The 20,225-nt window shown below is 47.6% G+C and overlaps 1 protein-coding gene across 1 annotated transcript in view; it reads right to left on the reverse strand.

The window, feature by feature from the left end:
- The window catches only part of BRWD1 (bromodomain and WD repeat domain containing 1), an 88,309-nt gene that overhangs the window by 57,265 nt on the left and 10,819 nt on the right, over positions 1 to 20,225 (reverse strand). The window contains exons 4-13 of the mRNA XM_049785383.1: positions 19,617 to 19,767; positions 17,065 to 17,163; positions 15,701 to 15,861; positions 13,553 to 13,774; positions 11,595 to 11,695; positions 9,535 to 9,605; positions 5,162 to 5,262; positions 4,844 to 4,884; positions 1,834 to 1,932; positions 481 to 631 (exon numbers count right to left, since the gene is read on the reverse strand). Coding sequence (XP_049641340.1) covers positions 481 to 631; positions 1,834 to 1,932; positions 4,844 to 4,884; positions 5,162 to 5,262; positions 9,535 to 9,605; positions 11,595 to 11,695; positions 13,553 to 13,774; positions 15,701 to 15,861; positions 17,065 to 17,163; positions 19,617 to 19,767 — 1,197 coding nt within the window. The remainder of the gene's footprint in view (positions 1 to 480; positions 632 to 1,833; positions 1,933 to 4,843; positions 4,885 to 5,161; positions 5,263 to 9,534; positions 9,606 to 11,594; positions 11,696 to 13,552; positions 13,775 to 15,700; positions 15,862 to 17,064; positions 17,164 to 19,616; positions 19,768 to 20,225) is intronic.

Here is a 20,225-nt window from a genome sequence, read left to right on the forward strand (position 1 = left end):
TTTATTTTTTGGCCACTCAGGGGCTACTCCTGGCTCTGTGCTCAGAAATCGCTCCTGGCAGGCACGGGGGACCACATGGGATGCTGGTATTCGAACCACCGTTGGTTCTGGGTTGGCTGCTTGCAAGGCAAATACCCTACTGCTGTACTATCTCTCCAGCCCTATCACTGTTCTTGATGTTAGTTCAGTAACAACTATTTATTTTCTTTTTCCTTCCTTCCTTCTTCCTTCCTTCCTCCCTCCCTCCCTCCTTCCTCCTTCCTTCTCTTTTCCTTTTCTTTCTTTTTGATTCTAGGGCCACACCTGGCAATGCTCAGGTATTATCCTGGCTCTGCACTCAGGAATTACTCCCCTGGCAGTGCTCAAGGGGCAACATGGAATGCCGAGGATCAAAACAGGATCGCCGAAGTGCTAGGCCAGCACCTTCCCCACTTGGCTATTGCTCCAGCCCCAGAGTATTGCTTTGAAACCAGGACCTACCAGTAAGTTATGAAGCAGCTGTCCAGTGTAGGAATCCCACACTTTGAGGACATGATCATTCACAGCGGTAACGACAATGCTGTCGTTCTGATTCCAAGCGATCATTGTCACTTTGGGTTTCATGAACTTCTCCTCCTCGGACGACAAATCCCTACGGACCAAAAAAACCCATCCAGACAGTGGCAGAGACGATGCATGCAATCACTTGACAAGGGAAAAACACTCACAGAGGTCCAGGCCTTCATAGCAATATTAGAGAACTGGTGAGGTGACTGTTAACTACCCATACTGATAACCAAGAGCAAGTCAGAGAGGGGATATCTGGATTTCTGTCTAAAGGAAGCCCAGAGTCAAAGCAAATTAAGACACTGCTGCTTTTCAAGACCTGAGAAAGCTTTTGTTTTTGTGCCAGAACCGGGAGAGGCACAGGGCTTACTCCTGGCTCTGCATCAGAAATTCCTCAGAGCAGGGCTCGGGTCGCCTATATGGGGGTGGTGCCTGGGATCTAACTCAGCATCGACCATAGAAAGGAAAGAGCCCTCCTACCGTACTTCTCTCTGAAAAGTGAAACTTGGAATGAAGGAAGAGTTCTGTCACCATGAAAGGAATCACAGCATATAATGACAAGGAAATCGAGCAGATCTCCACCTGATATCTAGGAGGCTGGAATTGGGACAGAGCAATAATGCAGTAGGCAAGGCACTTGCCCTGCACACGGCCAACCCATGGTTTGGTCTATGGCACTGCATGTGCTCCCCACCCCAGCCCAACAGGCGTGGTCCCAAAGACCAAAAAGAAAATCAAGTTTGAAGCCTTTGTCGGAGGAGAGGAGGGACTGGGGAAGTCTTCAAAACATCCCTTCAAAACAGGGGTGAGCCCATTTTGACACACAAATTCCTCGGAACAAGTCAATCTTTTTCCAAATCTTAACAACGGTTTGCTTGCACACACTATTCTGCAGACTGGGTTGCGGGCAACCTTGTAGGTTCCTATTTGCTAAAAAGTAAAGTCCGCACACATAACAGATGGAATTAGTAGAGAAAAGACATTAGTTTAAACTGGCACTCTTTGAGGCCAGAGTGGTGGCGCAAGTAGTAGTGCATTTGCCTTGCACGTGCTGAGCTAGGACAGACCACGATTCGATCTGCCAGCATCCTATATGGTCCCCTAAGCCAGGAGCATATCTGAGTGCATAGCCAGGAATAACCCCTGAGAATCACAGGATGTGGCCCAAAAACCAAAAACAAACAAACAGGCATTCTTCATCCAAAGGCTCAACCCAATCCCCTGAACCCTTCAGGAGACGGGAGCACGACACAGGCCGCACCAGGAACCACGCACCAAACCACTTACCCTGAGATTTTGGTAGCCATGTCCAGCAAAATACTTCTCCATTCTAACTGCTCAAACCTCCAAATCCGTGCTGTGCCGTCTCGGCTACCACTTAAGAACCTTTAACATTTTCAGAAACAAGATGTTAGACTCGTACTCATATGTACATGGATACCTCTCAAGATTATGTATGAAAACCCAAGCAAAAATATTGGTATTATAATTATCGTGGCTACAGATAAATCTATAACCCTTTTTTTTTTTTTTTTTGGTTTTTCAGGCCACACCCATTTGATGCTCAGGGGTTACTCCTGGCTAAGGGCTCAGAAATTGCCCCTGGCTTGGGGGAACCATATGGGGCGCTGGGGGATCGAACCGTGGTCCTTCCTTGGCTAGCGCTTGCAAGGCAGACACCTTACCTCTAGCGCCACCTCTCCGGCCCAATCTATGACAATTCTAAGTCAGGCGTTTATCACCTATTTAAAGTAAAAACTTCAAGCCTGCTATGCTATGCTTGACAGGTTCTAAAGAAAAACCCAATCCAGGGGCCAAAACAATAGTACAGCGGCTAAGGCAAGGCGTTTGCCTTGTACTCAGCCAACCCAGTTCTATTCCCAGGATCCCAGTCTGTCAGGAGCAATTTCTGAATGCAGAGCCAGGAGTAACCCCTATGCAATACCAGATGCAGCCCAAAAACAAAAACAAAAAAAAAAAAAAAAAAAAGAAGATAAGCCCAATTCAAATTACATCAACAGCTTGTCAAATAGATCTTTTGAAATTCAAATTACATCAACAGTTTGTCAAATAGATCTTTTGAGAAGACAATGTACAGAAGTGATCTGGAGAGCTGGATGTACAATGGGAAGGGCCAGAGAAATAGCACAGCAGGAGGAAGGTCTTGCCCACAGCCAACTCAGGCTCAATTCTCAGCATCCCAGGTGGTCCAACAAAGCAGATAGAAGTTTCCCCTGAGTGCAGAGCCAGAAGGGAGCCCTAGGCACTGCTTGGTGTGACTCCCAAAATGAGAAATTAAAATATAAAAAATAAATAAAAATATTGGAAAATTTGTGAAAGCAAAAGCACCCTCAAACTAATTTATGTGGGTCACCATATAAAATAAATTACACCTAACAGATTCAAATGCTTAAATCTTCAGTTTAGGAAAGGCACCTGAAAGATGTTAGAAACCACAAAATCTAGGTAATTTTTGTTTGATTTGGAGCCAAATTTGGCGATGTTTAGGGTTTACTCCTGACTCCACATACAGGGATAACGCTTGGTAGACTTGGGGGTTTAACCTGGGTTGGCCACATGCAAGGCAAGCACCCATCCTGCTGTACCATTGGTCTGAGAACAAAAGATTTTTCTTCTTTTTTTTGGGTGGTAGTGGGAGACATATATCCAAGTGGCTGATTAGAAAACACTTTCTTGGGCCCGGAGATATAGCACAGCGGCGTTTGCCTTGCAAGCAGCCTATCCAGGACCAAAGGTGGTTGGTTTGAATCCCGGTGTCCCATATGGTCCCCCGCACCTGCCAGGAGCTATTTCTGAGCAGACAGCCAGGAGTAACCCCTGAGCACTGCCAGGTGTGGCCGAAAAAAAAAAAAAAGAAAACACTTTTTTAGGGCGGGCCACACCCGTTTGCTGCTCAAGGGTTACTCCTGGCTAAGCACTCAGAAATTGTCCCTGGCTTGGGGATCCATATGGGACGCCTTGGGTAGCGCTTGCAAGGCAGACACCTTACTTCTAGCGCCACCTCGCCGGCCCCAGAAAACACTTTCTTAGGGCCGGAGAGATAGCATGGAGGTAAGGCGTTTGCCTTTCATGCAGAAGGACTATGGTTCAAATCCCGGCATTCCATATGGTCCCCCAAGCCTGCCAGGAGCAATTTCTGAGCGTAGAGCCAAGAGGAACCCCTGAGCGCCTCTGGGTGTGACCCAAAAACCAAACCCCCCCCCTCAAAAAAAAAAAGAAAAAGAAAATACTTTCTTTTGGTTTTTGGACTACACCCGGTGGCATTCAGAGGCAAACATCCTAACCGTTGTGCTATCGCTCCAGCCCAGAAAAGATTATTTTAATCCTAGCATGAGATTTCATCAGTCTTTCCACATTCTTCTTCTGTTCAGAAAACTTTTTTTTTTTTTTTTTTTTGGTTTTTGGGCCACACCCGGTAACGCTCAGGGGTTACTCCTGGCTATGCGCTCAGAAGTTGCCCCTGGCTTGGGGGACCATATGGGACACCGGGGGATAGAACCGCGGTCCGTCCAAGGCTAGCGCAGGCAAGGCAGGCACCTTACCTTTAGCGCCACCACCCGGCCCCCAGAAAACTATTAAAAAGCTAATTCAGGGCCCGGAGAGATAGCACAGCGGCGTTTGCCTTGCAAGCAGCCGATCCAGGACCAAAGGTGGTTGGTTCGAATCCCGGTGTCCCATAGGGTCCCCCGTGCCTGCCAGGAGCTATTTCTGAGTAGACAGCCAGGAGTAAGCCCTGAGCAACGCCGGGTATGGCCCAAAAACCAAAAACCAAAAAAAAAAAAAAAAAGCTAATTCAGTGGGCCAAGGGCATGCTTTATAAGCAGGAAACCCAGTTCAGATTTTGTACTTCATGGCGCCTCCTCCCCTATCCTCACTCCATTACACACACACACACACACACACACACACACACACACACACACACACACACACACACACACACACACACACACACACACTTCGGATTTTGTACTTCATGGCGCCTCCTCCCCTATCCTCACTCCATTACACACACACACACACACACACACACACACACACACACACACACACACACACACACAGGGATTCTGTACTTCATCGCCTCCTCCCCACCACCAGCATGCGAGCGCAGACACACACACACACACACACACACACACACATGAAACACCGATGGGAGAAATCCTGAGCACAAAATTAGGAGTAACCCTCAAGCACCGCAACATGTGTGTCAGACATGTGTAACATGTGTCACACACATGCACAAATGGAAGAACATGTACATTGGACTTACCGATCCCCACGGTTACAAAATTGGATACTGTCCACTTTATCCTGAATAGGGGGAAAAAGGGCAGAGAAATGGCCATCAGCTTTTTCGGTGATTGACAACACAGAGTATGTCAGGCCGAAGGCAAATCATTTTCCTATGGTACAGGGCTCGTGACTGCACACAGGTAGACAAAAGCGTCTGATCCCCTGAGGGGTCCCCAGACACCGCCAGGAGATCCCTGAGTGCAGAGCCAGGGAAAACCCTTAGCATGGCTGGGTGTGGTTTCTCCCCCCACCCCAACAAGAACAAAATGTTGAAATAGAAATAAGAAGTACTTACAGTGTGGCTTTCAAGTTCTGCGACTTTTTCAGGTGCTTCAAAACCCAAAAAATACATCCTGATTACATGATCTGTACTACCTGTAGCTAGAAACATGCCACCTGCGATGGAAAGTGAAAAAGGAAGCACTCCTTTAGAACAAGCACGAGAACAGACGGATTTCCCGCATCAGACAAGATCTCTACTTCAAAATTAAATACAGCACATTAGAGCTTCTGGGTCCCCACATGTGGGCCTTCTGCAAATAACAGAATGTTCAAAAAGTACAGGAACAGAGAAGGGAGCACTGTGACAGGGTGAGCTGCGAATAAGCACTCTGGACAAGAACTGGGTGCGGGGCCGGCGAGGTGGCGCGAGAGGTAAGGTGTCTGCCTTGCAAGCGCTAGCCAAAAAAGGAACGGGGTTTGAACCCCCGGCATCCCATATGGTCCTCCCAAGCCAGGGGCAATTTCTGAGCGCTTAGCAGGAGTAACCCCTGAGTATCATATGGGTGTGGGCCCCCCCCCAAAAAAAAAAGAATTGGGTGCTGAAAGGAGGGAAAGGGATATTCATGACACACCTTCAGGAACAATATTGAAAAAGAGAGAGACGATGGCAGGAAATGTGCCTTACTAAAGGGTACTAGACACTGTGTGACTGAAATTCAATCATGAACAACTCTGTATCTCACAGTGATTCTATTAAATAATTTTATTTTTATTTTCTTTTTTTTTTTTTGAGGGGGTGAGTTTTGTTTTAGTTTTTGGGCCACACCCGGCGACACTCAGGGGTTACTCCTGGCTCTCTGCTCAGAAATCGCTCCTGGCAGGCATAGGGACTATATGGGATGCTGGGATTCGAACCACCATCCATCTTGGATCAGCTGCATGCAAGGCAAATGAAGTACCGCTGTGCTATCTCTCCAGCCCCCTCCATTAAATAATAATAATAATAAAGGGGCCGGAGAGATAGCATGAAGGTAGGGTGTTTGCCTTGCATGCAGAAGAACAGTGGTTCGAATCCCGGCATCCCATATGGTCCCCCGAGCCTGCCAGGTGCAATTTCTGAGCATAGTGCCAGGAGTGGCCGGAGCGCTGCTGGGTGTGACCCAAAAACCAAAATCATAATAATAATTTTATCAGAACGAAAAAGAAAAAAGTATAGAGAACTGAGACAACACAGCAGGCAGTGAGCTTGCTTTGACCAAAACCAACCAAGGTTCAATCCCCAGAACTACATACATATGATCCAAGAACCACAAGGAGTGACCCTGAGCCTGTAAGTAGTTAAGTACACGCCCTCAAACTGCACCCCTTGAAAAAAAGAAAGGAAATGACACACTTGACTGGGGTGGAAGCCATAGTAGTAGGGCATTTGCCAGGTTTGATCCCTGTCACCCCATATGGTCCCCCAAACACTGCCAGGAGGAAGCCCTGAGCACCACAGGATGTGTCCCACCCCATCCCCAAAATTTATACTTGGGCTAGAGAGGAAAGACAGGGTTAAGGGACTTGCCATGCAAGCAGCAGACCCCAGTTGAAACCCCAACACTACACATGGTACGGGGATACCATCAGGAGTAACTTCTGAGCAGAGACAAGAGTAGTAGCCCTTCAGCACTGACGTGTGGCCACCGTCCCGTCCCGCCCCACCCCCAACAAAAGGAAACAAAATGCATGCATTCGGTCTTTGCCCTCGTTTTTTTATTCTTTTTTTTTTTTTTTTTTTTGGTGTTTGGTTTTTGGTTTTTGGGCCACACCCGGCAGTGCTCAGGGGTTACTACTGGCTGTCTGCTCAGAAATAGCTCCTGGCAGGCACGGGGGACCATATGGGACACCGGGATTCGAACCAACCACCTTAGGTCCTGGATCGGCTGCTTGCAAGGCAAATGCCGCTGTGCTATCTCTCTGGGCCCTTTGCCCTCGTTTTTAACACAATCTAAACGCTTGGCATTCCCTAAATGATAAGAATGAAACGATTTGATTAATCGTTAAACATTTCTGCTACACCAGATGACCAAGTGAGTCACCCAACAATGTGAAACAACAATGAGGTGATTTTGGGGGAACGAGGAACAGCTGCTAGGTACAGGAACCAAGTCTGTGTGGAGGGCTCTGGGAATCTCCGTATCTCTAAGGAGAGGACAAAGTCTGTTACCAATGAAAATAAGGATTAATCTGCGTGTTGAAAATTCAAAAGCACTGGGTTGAGGAGGCCACAGGCTGGTACCCAAGTGAGGATGAAGGGGACTTCCACAGGTCAGGCTGCTCTGTCCCTGAGACCTGACAGTGGAGCATCACCACCCCTATTATGGAGACGGGCCTTTTACCATTTGCCTTGGCCCGGTCACGTCCTTGTCCTGGCATGAGATCTAGTGCCATGACCATCTCTGAGCTGCTCGTGTGGGAAGAGGACAGGAGATCTCAGAGAAGGGACAGTCTGGCATGGTGTCTGGAATCTGGGAAGGACTTTCAAGGTGGAGCCTGTCAACTGTGGGATTGGACCTACGTCCCAGAGAAGCGCAGGAAGAAGGTGAACTGTAGGTCACTGGTCTGGTTCTGGCTGAGAAAGATCCACTGGGGCTGTTCGCTCCACACTGACTAAGGACATTCTCTCTCTCCCTTGCCATCACCTTCAATACTGCGGCTCTCAAGTCTGACAGAGTCTGCGCTGTCTCAATGACTTTGTGTAGGGGCAGAAACGACTACAGCAGGTATAGGGCTCAGCAGATTTGATAGCCAGGATCCTGTATGGTCTGCTGAGCAGTGCAGGAAGCAAGCTCCAAGACTACAGGGTGTGGCCCCAAACTCCACACATCTAAGTTCCACTATGAAGTACAAAGCTGTTTATGTTTTTTTTTTGTTTGTTTGATTTGGTTTGGTTTGGTTTGGTTTTAGGGTAACACCCGACAGTGCTCAGGGTTTACTCCTGGCTCTATGCTCAGAAATCGTCCCTGGCAGGCACAGGGGACCATATGGGATGCCGGAATTCGAACCACTGTCCTTCTGCATGAAAGGCAAACACCTTACCTCCATGCTATCTCTCCGGCCCCCCAAAGCTGTTTTTTTTTTGTTTTTTTTTTTTTGGTTTTTGATACACACCCGGCGGTGCTCAGAGGTTACTCCTGGCTGTCTGCTCAGAAATAGCTCCTGGCAGGCACGGGGAACCATATTGGACACCGGGATTCGAACCAACCACCTTTGGTCCTAGATCGGCTGCTTGCAAGGCAAACGCCGCTGTGCTATCTCTCCGGGCCCTGTTTATGTTTTCTGACATTTATGGAGAAGTCTTAAAACTACCACAGGAAGGGGCCAGGAAGGTGGCGCTAGAGGTAAGGTGTCTGCCTTACAAGTGCTAGCCAAGGAACGGACCGCGGTTCAATCCCCCGGCGTCCCATATGGTCCCCCCAAGCCAGGGGCAATTTCTGAGCACATAGCCAGGAGTAACCCCTGAGCGTCAAACGGGTGTGGCCCAAAAACAAAACAAACAAACAAAAAAAATACTACCACAGGAAAATAGGACCTATGGTCTTCACCTGGATATGTAAAAAATATATTTTTTACCCAAATATGTAAAAAATATATACATATATACTTAAGATATATATATTTAGGGTTGGGGCAATAGCACAAGAAAGGCCTTGCATATGGCCAACCCAGGACCGCCCCAGGTTTGATCCTGGCATCCCATAGGGTCCCCCAAGCATGCCAAAAGTGATTTCTGAGTGCAGAGCCAGGAGTAAACCGAGCGCTGCCAAATGTGGCAAGAACAAACAAACAAACAAAACCCAAAATACAGAGATACTGGAGTGACACAACAGGTGGGATGTTTCTCTTGCATGTGGCTTAGCTGGATTAAGTACCCAACATCTCATATGGCCCCTGAGCACTGCTGGGTATATCCCCAAAACAAATAGTGTCAACAAAAATATAGTTTGCTTCTCAAAATCATTCTGTGCACCATGTATCTGATATGCAGGGCTGTCCCAATAATACAGTGGGGAGGCCACGTGCTTTGCATGAAGTGAACTGGATTTAGTCCCCAGCTCCCGCTAGGAGCTAGAGCTCAGAGGCACTAGAATTAGCCCTGAGCACCACCAGGTGTGACCCCTAAACCCAAGCCAAATAAATATATGCTGCATGGTCACAGCGTGGCTGCTGGGACAAACACTTCACATCTCCACACCACAACCATTCGAGCTGCGTGTTGTAATGGCCAACTCCTGTATCACTCACTCCAGGTCAGAGACAAGGAAGAGTGGGGAGTAGAGGAGACTTAAAGGGACTCAGGCCAGGAACTGATTCCATTAAGGTATTGCTCATTGGAGAAAGGCTCTGCCCACCTCCTCCTCCAAAGACCGCTGGGACTAAAAAGAAAAGCAAAAGTCACCTTACCCACGCTAAAGGAAGAACAAAGCATCTGGACGCCAGGGCGAGGTTTCTCGGTGAACTTCAGGGGGCGTGGGCTGTAGGAGAAAAGTCGTTTTTTTAATTATATGGTTGATTCATTAGCTGATGTCCACGATGCTCATCTTCGCTCTCTTCTTCTCTAGGTACCCACAGGAACATCCAGAGCCTCCACATAAGCTCCAGCATGGGTGGATGCAACTGAGCATCTATAGTCCCTGCCCGGGCCACTGATAGCCACAGAGCAAGAGCAGACCGAAGAAGAGGTCTCAAGCATCTCTCAGGCTGGCCCAGCCCACCAATCCCTTTCGAAACTACACTCAGAGCTGCCCTGGAGTGGGGGGCCCTTTACTGTCCGTGCAGTCAACCCCGCCACTGCATCGGGGCCTCTGGCGTCCTAGGGGTCATCCCAAGATTCCCAAAGGGGCCAGTACCACCCACCTGGGAGATCATGGGTTCTACCGAAACAGCACCCACTCAGCAGACCCTGGCAGAGACCTTAAGCATTCACCCCCAATCCAGAGAAATGGCGCCCAAGCCTGGAATGCTCAGTTTAAGATTTGACTTCTCTTAAAAAATAAAAAAAGATGGGCCCGGAGAGATAGCACAGCGGCGTTTGCCTTGCAAGCAGCCTATCCAGGACCAAAGGTGGTTGGTTCGAATCCCGGTGCCCGGTGTCCCATATGGTCCCCCGTGCCTTCCAGGAGCTATTTCTGAACAGACAGCCAGGAGTAACCCCTGAGCACTGCCAGGTGTGGCCCAAAAACCAAAAAAAAAAAAAAAAAAAAAAAAAAAGATTTGACTTCTCTTAAACCAAGACAATCCAAATTGCTGTTGTTAAGTTTAAACGTTCTGATTTTAAATCCTAAAAGGAGCCAGAGACATGGTGACAGGCTGAGCATTTGTAAGCATTACAGGTCTGATCCTGTACATACTGCACAGCCCTGAGCACCACAGGCACAAGGCTGGGAGAGGCCCCAGATACCCAAGACCAGATCAGGCGTGAAGGAAGAAACCTGAACGCTTTTGGATGAGGGGCTGGATTGATAGCTCGGCAAAGAAGATGGTTGCCTTGCAGGCAAGTCAACCCAAGCTCGACTCCTGATATCCCATTCAGTCCCAAGCACGGCCAAGTGTATGTCCTGAGTGCAAAATGGTGTGGCCCCAAACAAACAAAAGAGCATCCGACGTGTTCTGGAGTCAAGAATAGCATAAAGTTTTCACCAAAAATGCTAAATGTCAGGGCCGGAACAGTGGCGAAAGCGGTAGGGCGCTTGCCTTAAATACGCTAACCTAGGGTGGACCGAGAGTCCATCCCCTGTCATCCCATATGGTCCCCCAAGCCAGGAGCGATTTCTGATCACACAGCCAGGAGTAACCTCTGAGCATCACTGGGTATGGCCCAAAAACAAAAACAATGTCAGGGGGCACAAGCAAACCAAAAATAAAAGTTTCATGCTCAGCCTACAGGTGAAAAATACTGAATTCACATCCTGAAATGATCTGAAATGACCTGAAACAAACAAAGAGATGCAGGGATAGGCCTGAAGTCCAAACTACGGTGATGAGGCAGCCCTGGAGACCTGAGAAGCTAGAGCCCATGATCCTTTCATATAATCCCACACACACACACACACACACACACACACACCCCAGGTACACCCACACCCACCCCCCCACACACACCCTCCCAATAGAAAGAGAAAAATAAAACTGCATGTCTTTTCCATACCCGTGTCTACATAGGAGCTATAAAAAGTAGGTAAGGCATGATATTCTGCACATTTAGAATTTAAGAGATTCAAAAATACGAAGTATCTCTCGTCAGATTATACTTCATCCTAATGATATTAAGTACAAGTGATCACACAAGGCCAGAGTGATAGCACAGTGGAGAAGGCGTTTGTCTTTCAGCGGCTGACCTAAGACCAATCCAGGTTCAATTTCTGAGCGCAGAGCCAGGAATAACTGCTGAGGGCTACTGGGTGTGGACCCCCAGCCCCTCAAAAAAACAAACCACAAGTGATTACGTAATTAAAGTCACTTACCTAAATTTGAGGGACTCTAAATCCCACTGCCAGAAACAGACTGTCCCATCAGCACCAGTGGAGACCATGTATCTCTGGGGGCCTTTGGCCATCGGGCTGAACTGGAAAACAGTGACCAGCGAACAGTTCAGTCTCCGGAGCTGCTGCTTCCGGTAGAGGAACAGGCTTCCAAAGTTCATGACAACTCATGTTCAAAGGAAAATACAACAAACTCTAAGTGGTAGGTTGGTTTTTCTATTTTTGTTTTGGGTTTTTGTTTGCATTTCACCTAGAAGAGCTCAGCAGTTACTCCTGGCTCTGTGCTCAGGAAAACCACTCCTGGCAGGCTCTGGAGACTATATGGGATGGCAGGCATCAAGCCAGGGTCAGTCGAATGCAAGGTAAGTGCCCTCCCCACTGTCCCAGTTAAGTGATATTTGTATGTGAAAAACCCAACTCTGTCAAAGAGGGAATTTCTATGGCAAGGTGAATAAACATACTACACGGGGCTGGAGCGATAGCGCAAGTGGTAAGGCGTTTGCCTTGCACGTGCTAACCTAGGATGGACCACAGTGGTTTGATCCCCTGGCGTCCCATATGGTCCCCCAAGCCAGGAGTTCTGAGCACATAGCCAGGAGGAACCCCTGAGCATCACCTGGTATGACCCAAAAGGGGAAAAATATACTATGTGATCACAATTAAGAGATCATTTTCAGGGGCCGGAGAGATAGCATGGAGGTAGTGTTACACCCCACTCAGGAAGGGCACACACATCAAAAGTGTTGCACTCCTGAAAAAGAATTATTTGCCAAAAAGGCCCGCTTAGAGCAGTCAAATCAGTTGACCCTTTGCGTGGATTGTTTGACTATAATTCTAAAACGTGGCTGTAACTATCTCTCTCTTTATTTTTGACCATTATTAGAAATCAGGCCTTAGTAATTCTTTCTAACGAAGAAGCACAGTACAAATCCCGCCAAAAGTCTTCCACTGACCAGCTCTCTGTGATCTCTGCTACCTTGGTGCCAAGATCATGTTTTTCCCAAAACTTAGCTCATAATAAAGCAATTTTCAGTTTTCCCCAAAACTCTAAAACATTTCTCTCTCTTCCCACTTCCCTGAAAATTACCTGGTTTCTCCTGCTTACCCAAAACAAAGCAAACCCACAACAAAACTTCTTTTCACCTTCAGTATCGGTTCTTTAATATGCAAATTTTAGCCATGGTCTTTCATTCTGTTTCCCTGACCATCTCCCACTTTCTTTGGTCTCCAAAATTACACCCCACATTCCAAAGCTCAACCCTTAAAAGTTACCCAGCTCAAAAAATAAATTTGTCTTCATCTTTCTAGACGCAAGTCCCCATACATTCTGTGTGGTCTCATTTATTTCATATTTCATAATTCATTATTCCATATTCGCCTCTTCGTGCTCCCGCTTGACTCTCAGTGGGAAAATGAACTCACTAAGGTTATGCTTAGGGACTTTTTATCTCATCAGGATAAAGGGTCCGCAGCAAGGTAGGGCATTTGCCTTGCATGCAGAAAGACGGTTGTTTGAATCCTGGCATTCCATATGGTCCCCGTGCCTGCCAGGAGCGATTTCTGAGCGCAGAGCCAGGAGTAACCCCTGAGCACTGTCAGGTGTGGCCCAAAAACAACAACAACAACAAACCCAAACAAACAAACAAAAACAAGAATGACTGGAGTGCAATGTAACACAGAAGGGGCCTGGAAGACAGTACAGCACAGCAGCCTTGCACAGTGGACCTGGGTTCTAACCCAGTACCCCAGATGGTCCCCCAAGCCCTGCCAAGTAATTCCTGAGCAGAGCCAGGAGCAAGACCTGAACACCGCTAGGCGTGGCCCAATCAAATCCCAAAGTAGTTGTCAAGATGCCTCAGCAACTTCCTATTTCTCAGGTCCAGACTCACAGAGAAGAGAATGGTAGCAAGGTGTCGGCTGGAGCTCTGGAGCTCACATACCTGCAGGGACGTGATAGAGCCAGTGTGACCCTGGAGCACAGCCACAGGCGCACACGTCCTCAAGCACCACACACGGATGATCTTGTCACAGCTGCCTGCGGCGATCAGTGTGTTCTCATAATTGACAGCCATATCAGAAATCTCAGCAGAATGGCCCCTCAAGGTGGAGAAGAGGCGGCCGTTGTGCGTTGACCAGATCTTCACCAAACAGTCATCCGAACCCTAGAAAAGCACGTCCCAATACAGATATCAGCACAGTGGGTCTCATTTGACATAAAATATCAAGGACTAGAGCAGGAGGGCATTTGCTTTGCACATGGCTGACCTGGGTTCAAGCCCAGCTTCCCATAGTCCCCCAAGCACCACCAGGAGTGATTCCTGAGCATAGAACCAGAAATAATCCAATGATTGGCAGGTGTGACCAGAAAATAAAGAACAGACAAACATAAATTCTACTTATAGCAATAAAATTAAGCATCTGATTGCAGAATGTAGAATATTCAGTCAACTAGGAATCTTCTGTAATGTTTGTTCAAATTAGGTAACACTAGGCCGGAGCAATACAACAACAGGTGGGGAATTATTTGCCTTGCACGTGGCTGACGTGGGTTCGATACCTGACATCCCATAGGATTCCCAAGCCTGTCAGGAGCAATTTCTGAGCTCTAAGCCATGAGTCACCATGGTACCACTGGGTGTGGCTCAAAAAAGAAAAAAAAATTCAGGTAACACTCAGGATGCTTGCTTGTCTTACATTTGGCCGACCCAGGTCTGATGCCCAGCATCCCAGAGGGTCCCCAGAACAAGGCTGCCAAGAGTGATTCTGAGTGCAGAGCCATGAGTAACCTGAGCACTGCAGATGAGGCCCCAAATCCAAACAAACCAAACCAAAACCCAAAAACTGTTGTTTCTTCATACAACTGATCGAATCCCAATAGAAATATTCCTTTCCCCAAATTCTCTGCCAAATATTCTTATTTCAATGACAAACTCATGGTTCTACCTACTTCAATTTCAATGAACAAGGCTCATCTTTACCACATGGACCTGAAGGCAAGATCAAGGTCTCCCAGGCTGAAATTCACAGGAGTATCAATGCCAAAACAGACAAAAATAAGAGCATTAACTATCTCTGGGCATAAACAAGATAACCTGGCCCAATCAGCATTCATCCATTCAGTAAATATCTAACCTGTATCTCACAAGTACAAAACAGAATTTTAACCTCTCACATATCCTAATATTCCCTCAGAACTGAAGAGAGTAAACTGAATTCCCACATGCAATTCAAATGCATATAGCTACATTTTTGTCATTCTGTATCAGTAAGTCACTTGTGAGTGTGGGACACTTGTAAACGTGAAGAACAGGAGGTAGGAGGATCGTTTTGGTCACTATACTTATAATTTAACACAATAATAATGATAAAGAAAGCATTTGACTTGAAATTTGGAAGCGCATCTTTTGTTTTTATATTTTATTTAAACACCTTGATTACATACATGATTGTGTTTGGGTTTCAGTCATGTAAAGAACACCACCCATCACCAGTGCAACATTCCTATCACCAATGTCCCAAATCTCCCTCCTCCCCACCCGACCCCCGCCTGTACTCTAGACAGGCTTTCCATTTCCCTCATACATTCTCATGGAAGCGCATCTTATGAACACTCAATTGGGCGAGAGAGAGAGGGGGGGGGGGCGAGAGAAAGAAAGAGTAATCATGCAAAGTGGCCAAGGGTGCCAAGAGAGCAGAGGCGCTTGGGAGCTGTTCAATCCCCTCACCTTGGTCCCTGGGAGCAGACCTAGGAACAGCCCTGAAGCACTGCCAGGCTGCCCCCCCCCCCCCATATTTTAATTTAAAAATGCTGTCCAACTGTTCCCAAACCAGGCCCGAGTGAGGGCAGGAGAGGACCTTTTACGCACCCAGCCCAACCCAAATTCAACCGCCAGCACTGCCCACAGTCACGAGCTCCACCTGTGTGATCCCTGAGCATTAAGCTACTTAGTAAGCCCTGAACACTGAGAAGCAAAAGAAAAGCAAATTTGAGAGCAAAGAGCCTGGACCCTGAGTAGTATGTCTGCTGTGGCCCAGGCCTCCGCCAGATGCTCCAGAGGAACCAAAACCCAACTTGAGAGGTGCCTCACCGTGAATATCCTATGTCCCGTCCTATCAAACGCTACACAGTAAACAGCCGACAAATGACCGAGAATCCTCCTGTGCATTTTTATGTGCTGATACATAGTTCCTGGAAAGGCTGTGCTGAATGTGGAGCATCCTGTGAGTTGTTTCCCCCGGTGGATCTCCACTAGGAAATAAGAACAGCAAGAAAGGTTAAAAGGGACTTGCAGGGACAGCATCAAGAAACACAAAGTGAGGGGCCGGAGAGATAGCATGGCAGTAGGGCGTCTGCCTTGCATGCAGAAGGACGGTGATTTGAGTCCCGGCATCCCATAGGGTCCCCCGAGCCTGCCAAGAGCAATTTCTGAAAATAGGGCCAGTAACTGCTCTCGTCTCCTGCACTCAGGCTTCAGCTCCAGGCAGAATTCGTTCCATAAGATGCACAGACATTTTCCCCCATCTTTTGGGGGGAAAAAGTGTGTCTTATGTTATGAAAAATATGGTACATCCTCAGGGAATTCTAAGAGTGCTCCGTCCCATTCTGGCTGACGAAAATAATGAGTTGTGGGGCTGGAGTGGTGGCGCTAGAGGTAAGGCATCTGCCTTGCAAGCACTAGCCTAGGAGGATGGACCGCAGTTCCATCCCCCAGCATCCCATATGGTCCCCCCAAGCCAGGAGCCATTTCTGAGCACATAGCCAGGAGTAACCCCTGAGTGTCAATGGGTGTGGCCCAAAAACATAGATAGATAGATAGATAGATAGATAGATAGATAGATAGATAGATAGATAGATAGATAGATAAATGAGCTGTGCGTTTGCTACCCCCTTTCTCACTTTCAACACTCATTTTAAGAAAACCAATCCAAGGCCGGAGAGACAGCACGGAGATAAGGTGTTTTGCCTTACATGCAGAAGGATGGTGGTTCGAATCCCGGCAACCCAAATGGTCCCCCGAGCCTGCGGGGGGTGGGGGGGTGGGGGGGGGGACAATTTCTGAGCGTAGAGCCAGGAGTGGCCCCTGAATGCTGCCGGGTGTGACCCAAAAACCAAAAAAAAGAAAAAAGAAAACCAATCTGAAAACTGAGAATCATTGTCAGGAAAAGAGACAACCTATTTCCTTTTAAACCAAGGCGGTAGTGGGAGGGAGTGATGGGAGGCTACCTCGTGCACTTGCTTTGCATGTGGCCAACCCAGGTTCTATCCCTGAATACCGCCAGGAGTGATCCCAGAGTGCAAGCCAAGAGAAAGCCCTGAGCATGGAATGGGTATAGCCCCAAAGCCCAAGTAATAATAAACTAGTATGGTCTAGTATGGTAATTATCGGAGTGGGAGAGCAGTGAGGAAGGGAAGGCACAAGTAGGGCAGGCAGGCCAGGGCAGCCTCACTCACCGAGGCTGGGCGGAGAGCCATAATTCACTGGCATTTCCGGAGGTCTTCCTCTGTGAAGAGCAGCAAAGGCAGAGCCTTTCCACACTGTGTGCCTGCAGTCTTGAAAACGAAGTCGGACAGAAACACGTAAAATCTTGACGCTTACACCCCAGAAAGATTTCATAGAATACTTACATATATCGTAAAAAACTGTTTCATTCAAAGTTTTCCCAACTACTATACTTCCACAGAAAAGCCCTAGAGGGCTGCAGGGCAAATAGTAGCACAGCTGAGACAGGACAGCAATTAGCACTTGCAGAGCACTTGACAATTTACAAAGCACTTCTTCCAAAGCATACTGTCTCCTGGGACCTTCACAACCACCCTGTGAGGTAGGTACTGTCGCCACTTTACAAGTGACTGACTGAAGCGCAACGGGCCCTGGACCTTTCAAGAAATCCATGGCCACTGGGAAGTACAAATCAGCCAGAAACCAAGTCTTTCACTCCAAGTCCCATTCAACGCCAGTACGCTTTTATTTTCCAATGCAGAATTTTATCATCCAATAATCATCGGAACACGTGATCAACTTCCCCAAACTGTGAGTTTCTGTCCAGAAAAATTTCCTTTTTTTAATGAAAATTCCTGGAGCCAGAGCAGCATTCACCTTGCACTCGGCTGACCAGGGATGGACCTGAGCTTGATTTCCCGGCATCCCATGTAGTCCCACGAGCCTGCTAGGAGCGACTTCTGAGCACAGAGCCAGGAGTAACCTTGAGCGCTGCCAAGTGTGGCCCAAAAACAAAAACAAACAAAAACCCAAAAATGAAACAAATTCCTGACTTAAACATACTTGAGTTTCAAAATCCATTTGGGCTACAACTGGCAGGACTTTTCCCTGACACTGGGAAATGGCTTTGCTTTTTGTTTTAGCCTCTGGGATCAGTCTGAAGGTCTCAGCTGGGGAACAGCTGCATGGTTTAGACAGGGCCAACCCTTTCTGACCTACCTCAAACCACACCAAAGAAGCGAAGAATAAAGGCAGCTATGCCCTTCTCATAGGAGACAAGAGACAAAGAGGCGTCCCTGTGCTAGAAGTGAGCCCCTTGCTCACCAAAGAGGAAGGTGAGAGAACAAAACATCACCCTGGAGCAAGCCGTGAGTGCCCCACTAGTGGGCATAATTATGGTCCTGCAGCGCCCGCAGCCCTGCCTGTCAGGATCCATCAACAACTAAGTCACTCTTTCAGGTCACTAGGCCTGAACAGAAGAGCAGCGCTACGCTAAGGCGGCCACTGCAGTCTCATATAAGGTCTGCCCACTAGAAAGCCAAGCTCACCACAGAATGTCACAAGCAGAGGAAAACTGAGGCAACAGGCCATCATCTAACCTTCAGGACTAGAATGAGGACAAGAAGAAGGGACAGAGAAGGGAAGCATGAGCGCCCTCTGGATCTGAGGCCCAGAACCCTGAGCAACAACCAGAGCGGCCTTGGGACAGTGCGGGAAGCTGGGCTTGCTCGTGAGAGACAGCAAAGGGCAAACAACAATCACCAGAGCCAGAGGACAAAGGGGAGAGCATTTCTGCCTTGCACGCAGCCAATGCAGGTTCAATCTCCGACATTCCAAAGGGTCCTCACAGCCAGAAGTAACCCGAGACCTGCCAGATGTGGCCCAAATCCCTCCTCCAAAAAATTCACCAAGATGAACTTGACTTGACTTACGCTCAGGATCAGAAGAGCCAACAAGAATTCTTGCCCAGCAACATCAAGTCATCCTGTTTGCATTCACAGACTGTGACACATACACATCGTGTCTACATGCTAATAACGACATCAGTGCCAGACACCTTAAGTGTCTTACCTTAAGTGTCTTAGCAAATAGAATTAATCTGATGAAAAAAAAAAAAAAGCCGCGCCATTGTACGTTTTTCAGTACTGATTTTCAAACTGCTACCAAATTCAGAAAAAATGGGGCCAGAGCGGTGGGTCAAACGGTAGGGCATCTGCTTTGCACGCACTAACCTAGGATGGACTGCAGTTCAATTCTCCCAGCTTCCCATATGGTCCCCCAAGCCAGGAGCGATTTCTGAGCACATAGCCAGGAGTAACCCCTGAGTGTCACCGGATGTGGCCCAGAAAACAAAACAAAAAAAAATATTTTTTTCCCAGAAAAATTAACCACTGGCCCTTGTAACAAAGAAAGGGCTCTCAGAATCTGTCAAATGAAATACTTCTAGCATTTAAAGAGTTTATTAGACACATACAAGTACAGGCAAGGAATTTTTAAGTGCACTACAAAAGAATCATTAGGAAGTCACACTGATAAAACTTTACACGTCTCAGAATAAAACTGAAGCTTTCACACTTAACCTCTACGCCATTATCATTTTTATCATAAACGAAGAACCTACTGAACACTAGGCTAAATGCGGAGAATTTTATAGCCCAGGGCACAGTTTATTGGCACAGGCACACATCACCTTTCTTCGGTGTTACTGACACGGCTTCACAACTACACAACTAGCGATTACTAAGCTGCGTCTACAAAGTGGAACGTCTTCAAAGCGAGGTACCTTTTGCTGTACGGAGCAGAGACTGCCTTCCTGCGCCTAGCAAGGAATTGACTCTGGAAATACTGGGTGGAATCTCCTTGTCCAACATGGGACCGATGCGCTGGCAAATTCGTAGCAGATGGTCAGGAGCCACATGCTTGTTGGACAGGACCTGGGGGAAGAACAAGTTTCAAAGAACACTCGGTTACTCTAGCAGCAGTACACCCAAAAAAAAAAAAAAAAACAAGAAAAACAAGACCACAAAACAGGGGCTGGGGAGGGGGGTCACAGCACAGCATGAGGCCCATAGGATTCCATCCTCTGCATCCCATAGGGTCCCCCGAACACTGCCAGGCGTGATTTCTGGGCAGAGCCAGAAGCAGCCCCCAAGCGCCGCTGGGTATGGGCCAAAAAAACGAAAACCAGACTACAGAGTAATGCAAAAACAACAGAAGGATATGGAGCAAAATGGAGAGCTGCTCTCCAAAGTTAAAGGCATGCCAATCAACATCTTAGAGGTTCTAACTGGAAATGCCTTTATTTTTAAAACCATATGCAGCCCTCTGCACCCTGCGCTGGTTTCAGGGAAGATGGCTAAGAGCAAAAAGGTGGGATTGTGAGTAAACATGG

This window comes from Suncus etruscus, chromosome 13 (genome assembly GCF_024139225.1).
Source record: "Suncus etruscus isolate mSunEtr1 chromosome 13, mSunEtr1.pri.cur, whole genome shotgun sequence".
NCBI lineage: Eukaryota > Metazoa > Chordata > Mammalia > Eulipotyphla > Soricidae > Suncus > Suncus etruscus.